At 37.7% G+C, this 10,939-nt stretch overlaps 2 protein-coding genes across 5 annotated transcripts; both read left to right on the top strand.

Moving 5' to 3' along the window:
- The first annotated feature begins 378 nt into the window (after positions 1-378).
- LOC105171592 (uncharacterized) lies at positions 379-4,335 on the top strand. 4 transcript variants are annotated; one of them, XM_088885974.1, is made up of 9 exons: positions 379-706; positions 1,551-1,663; positions 2,010-2,185; positions 2,891-2,984; positions 3,189-3,300; positions 3,396-3,484; positions 3,652-3,737; positions 3,844-3,908; positions 4,066-4,335. In XM_088885974.1, the coding sequence occupies exons 1-9, from the start codon at positions 463-465 to the stop codon at positions 4,170-4,172; spliced, it is 1,086 nt and encodes a 361-aa protein (XP_088742100.1). In that variant the 5' UTR covers positions 379-462; the 3' UTR covers positions 4,173-4,335. The 4 variants fall into 4 exon arrangements, with proteins under 4 accessions (XP_088742100.1, XP_088742101.1, XP_088742098.1 ...); XM_088885975.1 differs by having other exon boundaries at positions 381-706; positions 2,013-2,185; XM_088885972.1 differs by having other exon boundaries at positions 382-706; positions 1,548-1,663.
- A 631-nt stretch (positions 4,336-4,966) lies between these two features.
- Positions 4,967-10,937, top strand: LOC105171431 (putative serine/threonine-protein kinase At1g54610). The gene is made up of 9 exons (XM_011092548.3): positions 4,967-5,731; positions 5,840-6,124; positions 6,224-6,541; positions 7,197-7,424; positions 7,748-7,848; positions 8,028-8,142; positions 8,642-10,247; positions 10,496-10,583; positions 10,681-10,937. Exons 1-7 carry the CDS (start codon positions 5,348-5,350, stop codon positions 8,936-8,938), a joined length of 1,728 nt encoding a protein of 575 aa, XP_011090850.2. The 5' UTR covers positions 4,967-5,347; the 3' UTR covers positions 8,939-10,247; positions 10,496-10,583; positions 10,681-10,937.
- The last annotated feature ends 2 nt before the right edge of the window (positions 10,938-10,939 follow it).

Here is a 10,939-nt window from a genome sequence, read left to right as displayed (position 1 = left end):
TATCTCAAAAAATGCGAAAACACAAAACCAAACGAAGCCTATTGTTCTAGGTTTCTTCATCCCCATTTTCAATTCCTTAATAAAAATAGAGATTAGTTAAGATGAGAAGAGGGATTGGGTTGTTAAGGTAGGTGAAGTTGTGGGTGAATGAGGAATTGGTATGTGTTTGGCGGCAGGTGAAATACTAACTAATCAGGAATACAGAATGAATTGAAAATCCAGCTTGCATGAGGTTTAACGTACCTCAATCTTCTTAATAACTCACCTTACCAGTGTAAATTCATCACTGATAATCTACCACTGGTCCCACCACTACCGCGTGTCAGCTCTCTATTCCTCAACCAAATTCCATTCTCTGCAGTTCCAGCGCCTCCAGTTAATCACAATTGACAACAGCCAATCAACGTAATCCTCTCTCTCTCTCTCTCTCTCTCGCGCACACACATCATCTGATTTTGGGAAATGAGCGTTACAACCAACTTATGCATTAGCAGCTGTGTTGAATTTGTGGGGCGTTCCCAAAAGCCGAAAAAGCGGAATTCTGCTTCTTTCAGCTTTTCCTATCCACCTTTTTCTTTGATTACTACTACTGCTCTTTCATTTTCCAGAAGCTTCAAGTTCACCTCCGCCGTGCAAAATACTTCTCCGCCGTCCTTTCCGATGACCACTCCGGTTGCGGTGAAAGTCAACGCTTCCGCCACCGTCGGTATTCTACTTGTCTCTTTCGCGAGCATGAATGCAAACGAGTTCGCTGGTGTTTGTCTGTGTTCGCAATTATCATATTTATTATTTAAATTTCCTGGGAGTGTGTTGCATTCGGCTTCTCAACTTGTTATTTGCTGTTGGTAGTTTCGGTGGCTGTAGGAATTGAATTTACATGGGATATTGTGGGAGGATGTTGATGCGGAATGATGTTCGCTGAAGAGTCTAGGTGCTTGGTTGATTGTACATGATGGTTTGACGAAAAATCGTGAGCGCGTATTAGTAAGCTTGCATCTATATGGATTTTTAAATGATGAGGGATGTGATCAGTCAATATAGGTATTTATGCTAATATGCATACACGTTTGTGATAAGGCTGAAGAATGAATCAAATTATGATAAGGTTCATTGTTAAAGGCTCATTTTATTGTTGTTTGGTAAAAGTACAAAGTAAGTTTGAATACCATTAATTGTTGGCTTGTGCTTTAACTCGTGACAATATGTCGAAATATCAAAATCCTTCAGCTGGGGCTGCATTTTGCTCGATTATGAGTCACCTAAGCTTAGCTCATATATAGTCAAACTATGCTCAAACACAACTTGAATCCGGTATAAAATTCATGAAGCCTAGCAAGCAATGCGTTTTTTGGCTCCATCCATCAGTTTATGTTCCAGCTGCCAGATGCGACATGAGGCTGTATATGAGTTAGCTTTATTCCGTACATATAGCTGCGTGGATATGATTTCATATCAATATTTGGTAGATATATTTTGTTTCCGTACAACTGCACGCTTATGGTATAAAAACGTTAAGCCAACCCCTTATATCTGTGCTTGACATGTAGAAGGGGTTCCCGATAACAAACTGGAAGCTTCATCTGCTGGAACTGTTGGAGCTACTGACTTGTTGATAGTTGGGCCAGGTGTGCTGGGACGTATAGTGGCTGAAAAATGGCGAGAGGTATTTTTGTACAAAAGTGTCACGAATAACTTTATCTGCTCTGTATTAGAGGATAGAGTCAGTTCTTGAACATGTAATTTGTCATGGATGATATAGAAAGAGGCTTTTGTAATATAGTTCTATGAAAGGGAGTTGGTTGTTTCTTAGGCCTAGGGATCAACATTGTTCTTGGAAATAAAAAATTCTTCAATGATCTGTTCCCAGCATGAAAAATTATCCATTATATGGTTATGCCTTCAAGCTTTAAGCTCTGTTAATGGACTTTGCATTTATATTCTGTGTCTCAGTGTATGCCAAAATGGATATCCTTACTGAGTGCTGAACAATTTGAATATTTTACTGCCAGCAGGAATATCCTGGGTCCCAAATTCATGGGCAGACGCTGACAAGCGATCATCATGATGAATTAATAAAGATGGGGATCAGTCCATCTCTGAAGGGAACCCAACTGACTCATAAGTTTCCGTATGTCATTTTCTGTGCCCCTCCATATGGAAATCCAGATTACCCTGGTGAAGTCAGGTATGCATAAGTATGTATGTCCTGTATAAACCCTGCAAAGGATCATTTATTTTATAATTTGCTTTGCATGTCATTGTTTGCTGGCTGGCTAAGCAATATGCAGATCCACATGTTTGTCTTCTGGAAAAGCAACAGCTAAAATACCCTTGCGAAAGTCAATTATGGCTTTAATTGGTCTCCTTTTGTCAGTGAAGTTGTTTTCGTATGTCTTTTTGGCCCTTTCTTGTTTGAAGCATCCATGATTTTCTTGGATGTTTTGGACAACAAACAAAGTTCTGTGCATAACAGATTGGAAGAGAACACTATAACAGTTGTCATCAACTTTGAACTTCACCTAGGAATGCATAAAACCCATTAAAAAGAATTTCATCATTCTACCAGTTAACTTTTTATGCATCTCCGTTTTGAACATAACAAAGCAAATTACCATGAAAACTACTATTTCAAGTTGATTATCTGGTGGGCAGAAAGGTGCTGACTACTATTCTTGAAAATAATTTATGAATTACTTGACGAGTTGAATAGCTTAAATTTTATCCGTCTTGGCTGTTCATTTATGAAACTTCGATCTCTGCTAACTGCAATTTCTATTACTTGTCTGAAATCCTTCATCTTCATAAACTGTGCATGTTTACCTTATATAATTGACCAATGAATTAAGAGAAGTCCAGTTCCAGTACATTTGTTTGTTAATGCCCTCAACAGGGAAGCAACTTTGAATTGGAACGGTGATGGTTCCTTCCTATTTACTTCAAGCTCGGCTCCCTATGACTGCAGTGACAATGGATCTTGTGATGAGGTATCTCATCTGCCTGAGACACCTTTTTGTGTGTGAAACACTGTTGTTATATTTACAGCTTAAAAGATGGTTCTCAGTTCAAAATCTGGCTAATTAGATCTGAAGTATAAACCACTATTCTTGTAAGTTATTGTTATATTCTCTTCAATCTGACATTTCTTTTCTTATGCTACTGATCATTGTTAATTCGTAATTACTCTATAGGACACTCCAGTCGTACCAATTGGGAGGAGCCCCAGAACAGATAATCTACTCAAGGCAGAGAAAGTAGCACTGGAGGCTGGTGGTTGTGTTGTTAGACTAGCTGGACTCTACATATCCTTATTGAGTTTTGACCAGGATTGTTTATTAGACTATCAAGTTTCTGGTTTGGAAATCAGTTATATTATGACCTCCTTAACTTGCAATACAAAGTAGATAGAGGTGCCCATACGTACTGGTTGGAGAAAGGGACTCTTGATATTCGGCCGGATCATATCCTCAACCTAATCCATTATGAGGTGATGCTTGGCTACTATATTTGCTACTAACATCATTACTCTCTTAGTCAAATAAATTAAACTCCTTGTCCCAGGCTTTACTATCAGAGGATTCTTTTGTGATCATTTCATATTTTGCTTCATGTGTGGTAATTTGAAATAATGCAATAGTTTGTTCATCTCTACAGGATGCAGCATCACTTTCAATTACCATCTTAAAAAAGAAACTTCGTGGCAGGATCTTTCTTGGCTGTGATAATCACCCGCTATCCAGGTTACTCGGTTCAACTAAATAAATATACATGTATATGTGGATGAATCCCTAGGCATAAAACGTTCTGGTCAGTTTTACTAATTTGATTGATTTTATACGCTCTCAGGCAGGGACTGATGGAATTGGTTAATAGGAGCGGAAAATTTAGTAAGAAGTTTGAGGCTTTTACAGGTGAGCTTGCATCTTAGTTTTTGTGTTACTAATGTACATTACGTTATGATAAACCTCTCTTGTGTCAACTGTAAATGTCTTCGATCTGTCTTGCTATGTGATATTTTAAACTCCCTGTCCTAGAATTGCTACTTGGTAACATTTCTTATTCTCGCAGGAACATCCGATCCTTTAGGTAAGAAATTAAACAACTTGAAAACTCGTGCAGAACTAGGATGGGAGCCAAAATACCCCAGCTTCGCTCGGTTCCTCGAGAGTCTCTAAGTAGCTTTTGCTATCAACTACATACTCTGGAGCAATTGGTGTGTGTATATAGAGCGTATTGATGATAGACGAAGTATCACTTGTGAAGGCCTTGGTATTTTAACTTGATCACTATAGCTAATAAATAGCATTTTTGTCCAATAAAGTTATTTTATCAACCAAATACCTACCTCTATATTTTCTGTTCATTTGCTCTCATATCTAAGAGGATTCAAGTATAAACATCTGCGTACCATTCAATCTATTCATGTGATGCTCGTATTCGTAGTAGTTGGTTTATTATAATAGTAATAAATGTTTAATTATATATAATATTGATAATTGACGTATATTTATTGTCCATAATTAAAATTTATAATATAATTAATTTAAGAAAACAAAATACTCATATTTTTTTAACTTAAAAGATTAATATTTAGCAAGCCCCTGCACATGCTAAGTTTTACTGAACCAAACGGTGCTGATTTTGCTGGACGATAATATAATAACGAAGCTAATGTGCTTCAATTATTCATCAAAAAGAATAATAATAATGCTAATGTGCTACAATTATTTTCTATCCAATCATGCAAGATCAATATTTATATAACAGTTAACAACAAATTTTAAAAGATTAAATTATAAATAGATTAACAAGCAGTTAATAGTATAATTTATTAAATGTATATTTCTTATTCTTCATACTAAATCAAAAGGAAAGCCGAAAATAATAATTAAAAAAAAAAGAATAAGAAAGCCACCAATAATTAGCTGTATGTATAATTGGCGTTGCTTTATGAATTTATGTAGCTCAACTTTGACCGCCATAAGAAGCGGGGTTTGAGAAAATCATAATTGCTGCTCCTGCTTTCTTGGGCACTAAAGCCAGCCAGAGCCAGGGTTCTTGGTCCGTTGTGCTTCAAGATTCTTGCTTTCTCCAATCAAAACCCTCTCATTTACTCACTTTGATTACACCCCTTCCCATTTATTCGAATGCAAATTTATCTGGGATTCTTCTGACTATATGTGTTGGATCGAGTAAAGCTTATTATTTTACTCCCTTGGTCTCTAAATACTTGTAGTTTTCTGTACGCCGCTTTTCATTGATACTGAGTAATCGGTGAAATTTTGGTGGTTTTGGGTGAGGGCCGAGAATTTGCTATGTGGTGAGAAATGAGGGGTTGGTTCATTAAGAGATGGGTTGTGCTTTTGGGAAAGAGATTTCGTCGCCAGGGCCACCTACTGGTGATTTTGTAGTTGGGAAGGAGGGAAGCACGGTTGGAGGCAGAGATGTGTCATTGAATTCAGGGAGGAGAGATAAGGTAGTAGTAAATAAGGAGGGTGATAGTGGCGGTGAAGTTGAGAATGGTGGGGACAAGAAAGAGGAGGACGGAATTGTGAAGCAATCGAGAAACGAGAAGAGGAGGTCTAAGCTGAATCCCAGGTTGAGTAACCCCCCTAAACATGTTCATGGTGAGCAAGTTGCTGCTGGATGGCCTTCTTGGCTCGTGGCGGTTGCAGGTGAGGCTCTCAGTGGCTGGACTCCCCGTCGGGCTGATACATTCGAAAAGCTTGATAAGGCAAGTGAATCTCTTTAGTTCTTGTGGTTGTTTTGTAGGATTAACTAGTTTACTGGTGGGTTTCAACTTTCTTGTTGTTTCTAATTCTTTTTCTTGGTTTTTGATTAGATTGGGCAAGGTACCTATAGTAATGTGTATAAAGCTAGAGATACTGAAACGGGGAAGATTGTTGCGTTGAAGAAAGTTAGATTTGATAACTTAGAGCCTGAGAGTGTGAGGTTTATGGCTCGGGAAATTTTGATTCTGCGCCGCTTGGATCATCCAAATGTTGTGAAATTACAAGGTTTAGTGACATCAAGGATGTCATGTAGTTTGTATCTAGTGTTTGATTATATGGAGCATGACTTGGCCGGCCTTTCTTCGAGCCCTGGCATAAAGTTTACAGAGCCTCAGGTGGGGACTCTGCGTTTTCGGTTTCCTCAGTTGAGATTATATTTGAATATTTCTTCAAGGATTTTTCTGAATTCTTTCATTTGGTGATTGATATAATAGGTTAAATGCTATGTACGTCAGCTGTTGTCTGGCCTTGAACACTGCCACAAACGCAACGTATTGCATCGTGATATAAAAGGTTCCAATCTCCTAATTGATGATGGAGGAGTTCTTAAGATTGCTGATTTTGGATTGGCGTCCTTCTTTGACCCTAATAACAAGCAGCCCATGACTAATCGTGTGGTTACTCTGTGGTATAGACCACCTGAGCTGCTTCTCGGTGCCACTGACTATGGTGTAGGCGTGGACTTGTGGAGTGCTGGGTGCATTTTAGCTGAGTTATTTGCTGGGAAGCCCATTATGACTGGGCGAACAGAGGTATATGTTGTAGCTGTTGGATTCAGACTCTTCATGATCATTTTTTTGTGGTCCAAGTGCATATTTTATATATGAGTAAGTGAGAAGTAACATAATCTTTCTATAATTGCTTACTCGACTATATTTGGTCAATGGCTGCACTCAAATCAAAATGATCATGTATTCAGTATAAACATAGTTGAACGTAACATGTCTAGATATCTGTCTGAAATTACTGATAAGGATAATACACTCCCTTAATCAGTAGTTTAGTGACTATGTGGAATGAGTGAAAGATTGATCATGATAATGTTCTCATGGTATCATTACCTGAAAGTTGAAACTTGCCTGATTTTGTTATGTATGAGCTTTCACATTTTCTTGGATAGTGCTAGGTCTAATGATTGCATACGTGCATCTCATCACTTGACTTTAAAAGGTGCTTCTTTGCTTTGATGTGTTGGACATTTTTGTCTTCATTGTCTACTGCAAACATTGACTAAAGTATGGTGCAATTCCTGAGTCTACTGTAGTAGTTATATATGGCCTTCTAGATAAGCTTTTGAGTAAATTTGACAGGCTTCTTATTGTTGAATGTTTGAATTTAGAGTTAAAAAAAGTATATATGCAAGCACCTGATATCATACTGGATTAGTTACATATTACTTGTGCTTAGGTGGAACAACTGCACAGGATTTTTAAGTTATGTGGTTCCCCATCTGAAGAATATTGGAAAAAGTCAAAGCTGCCTCATGCAACAATATTCAAGCCACAACAAGCATACAAAAGGCGTATAGCAGAGGCATTTAAGGATTTCCCACTGTCATCCTTGCCTTTAATTGAGACTCTACTTGCAATTGATCCGGCTGAGCGTCAAACTGCTACAGCTGCTTTAACAAGTGAAGTAATCTCTCTCTCTCTCTGTCTCTCTCTCTCAAACTCAGACACACACGGACAAACAAATTCATGTTTGCAAAACTAACATGATAAAAAGAAAGAAAATAGCAATTCTTTCAGAACAGGTTTAGAAAGTGGTATATCTATGTAGCAAACCCTCTCCGTATATGAAAAGGACAGTTCTTCCGATGTCTATGATAAGACCCTCTATGATTGCATCTCTCCTCTCTCTGGCCTTCTGTTTTCCTTCGGAGTAATCTTTGTATAATTGCCGCCTACCTTTTCTATATAGTAAGCTCTAATAGCATTCAATTCTGTTCTCTGTTGCAGTTCTTCACAACCAAGCCTTATGCCTGTGATCCTTCCAGCCTTCCAAAGTATCCACCGAGTAAGGAGATGGATGCTAAGCGTAGGGATGAAGAAGCCAGAAGGTGAACTTATGGGAGTCACATTTTATTATTTTACCTCCATTATTGATGTCTTCCATTGTGATGTAATGATATGATGTGCATGTACGTGTTTGCAAATAAATGCATGATTTTGTGTCATGTCTTGCCATTGTTACTGGATGAATAGTGAAATTAATTGTGTCCTTATTTCAAAATGGCAGGTTGAGAAACACTGGTAAAAGGCAAGCTGGTGTGAAGAAAACACGGACACGTGAGCGAGCAATGAAGCCAATGCCTGGCCCTGAAGCCAATGCTGAGCTGCGAGCCAATCTTGATGTATGTCTTTTAGAACCAGTTATCTGCTTTTTTTTTTTTTTTGTGTGTGTGTGTGTGTGTGTGTGTGTGTGTGTCATCACTTTGGGATCACATACTATCTTCAGAATACAAACCTACATTAGCTTTGACCCTGGTAACTAAAACCAAACTTAGGTTGCCCATTCAAATGTCAGAGCCTTTACATTTTTGATTAGGGACCATTTTATTTTTTTTGAATTATTACTTTGCATGCTGAATTTAATAGAAGATCTTCAATTTGAAACTATTGTTTCCTTTATTATTTGTACTGGATAGGAGAAAGATATATAAAAAGATAAATACTGATATGCTTAATATGACAATGCTGTGGAGTTTATGACCATTCACAAGGACCAGAGTTTAGTTTTTTAATAATTTTTGTTTAGTCAGTATTGATGTTATGCAAGTTTCATGCTGTATGATACTCATACCGTATCTATCTACAAAATTTATTGCAACTTCATGTAACTCCTTGAAACAGAGACGTCGTCTAATCAACCATGCAAATGCAAAGAGCAAAAGTGAAAAATTTCCTCCTCCACATGAGGATGGAGGGCTTGGTTATACATTGGGCTCTCCACATCACATTGATGCAGCCTTTGATCCTCCTGATGTCCCGTTCAGTTCCATGAACTTCTCTTATTCCAAAGAACCTATTCAGACATGGTCTGGCCCATTGGTTGACCCTGCTGGTGTCGGTGCTCCACGAAAGTCAAAGCCTTCGAAGAAGGATTACCGGACAGATAAGAGTTATGTTTTAAATAAGGCAGAAAGATGATATGAAATATAGTGCTATGCTGCGCTTCTGCTATATCTACATAGAAGCGACAGCATTGCGGAATCTACATACAATATCGGAGCTTGGAAACTATCAATTGTTTGAGAGAGAAAAGAGCTTATATTTCTCCAACATTTTTTTTGGACCACGAGTCTTTCAAGGTTTTGTATATGCTATAACTTGCTTCTCCTTCAACTGTAAGTTCGATTAAAGGAACATTACCATATCAACCAAACTGTATACAGAGCAGCCTGATTATTGCACCATTAAGGCTATTAGTTTTGCCTTTTTAAGTCTGAACGAGCCTTTACTTTTCAACTGGCGCTTGTGTTCCTTGTCAGAAAGCTAATATATGTCTCTTTGTAGAATGACTAAGTTGTCTGCGGCATGTTCTCTTAGCATTATATTATGTGAACGAGAATTTGAACTGATGATGCTAATTCTTGGTTTTCCTATTGTCATCATTTTGTTATCCACTCGATCTTTATTTGAGTCTGTCAAAGCAAAGGAGTCAACGGAAGGATCGCCAGGGCATTCTTTTGAAATGCCGATTCTGATAGTTCCTACCTAGAATTTTCTTGGCAAGGATACAGGAAAAAAATGAAGAAAATGGCGTTGGAAGAACCAACTCCTAGTTAATCTACATTCCAAAAATGGTTTTGGGGAAGAAAAAGAGATCTATTTAGAGGAGCATGTACCGAGAACAAACAGGCCACATAAAAAAGAATCTTTACTCAATACAAAGATGACTTTGGCTCTGTTCATATTTCAATTTCATAACTACTAAAGCTGTCCCCCACCCCACAAATAAAAAGAAAGAAAGAGCTCCCTTACAAGTAATTCTTACAATGGCCAAAAGAGTTGAACTGAATTAGTAAACTATAGAAAACAAGATGCTAAGATAGGCTAAGATGATTAGGTAGGTTTTGTTGTCATCAGTACACTACCATTTATCATTTTCTGAAACATATGCTACTTATACATATATTTGTCTGGTTACTTAATTAGACTATTTTTAAGCAACCACATAAAATTAATAAATGTGATTGACCAAGACATTTGTCCATTAAAATACTGTCTCCCAAGCATATACAAGCTTCACCTCCTCTGTTATTCAACAGTTGTTGTGTATCCTGTGCCTGCCATGGGGAAGATTTGCTGTGAATCAGACGATGGAGGACTGGACATAACAGGATTCTTAGTGGTGATTTTTCTCGCAGTTATGCTGATAGTTGTTTGCACTTCACCACCAAGGCACCGTGTTACATACATATATCGGTGCCCTCCTTGCAGATAGACTTCCAATTTGGTACAACTCCTGCTCCCTTCTTTATGCTTCAGTTTTTACCTTCTATCGAACTTATATGGATAAGTTTAGATGGCTTTGTCACTCTCCTGCTGATACTGTTGAGACTTGAGACTATTGGAGGTTTTTGTTGTTTGTAGTGTTTCTTTGACTAGTTCCTGTGCATTGGTGATACATTTATTCTAACCTATCTTCCAATGTATTGAAAAAAAACAAGGATAAATCATGCTAATTCGTCGAGTTTTCTGAAGGGGTCGATGTGTGGACTTATGAGGAAAAGTGCAGTGTTCGAGAAGTTATTTTTAGTAAGGCTATCAGTATTCTTCTGCTCTGGAAGCTGTGAGATCTTAGTTCTTGTTTATGGTTTCAAGACTCAACTTGTCGATTTCCCTTGCGCTAATGTTGATAATGACTTTCTCTGTGCCTCAACATGCAGGGATATGAAAAATCAAGCCGATGAGTTCCTGCAGTTTACTGTGGCTGAGCAGTGAACAAGTTTAAACATCAACATTATTGATCATAGCTTTGCAGTATAAATCTGTACTTATTTTCTACTTTCAATTTAATTTGAGGGTGAACATCTGTTCAGTGAAACTTGAGGAAGACTTCAATTTCCATCTGTATTCCTTCAAGATGTTGACATTTGTTTTCCAACAATAACAAAGAAAATATCAAGAATCTTTGTTAGATCAACT

The sequence above is a fragment of the Sesamum indicum genome, linkage group LG10, assembly GCF_026168435.1.
Source record: "Sesamum indicum cultivar Baizhima isolate 11 linkage group LG10, ASM2616843v1, whole genome shotgun sequence".
NCBI lineage: Eukaryota > Viridiplantae > Streptophyta > Magnoliopsida > Lamiales > Pedaliaceae > Sesamum > Sesamum indicum.
This window is presented reverse-complemented; position numbering and strand designations above follow the sequence as displayed.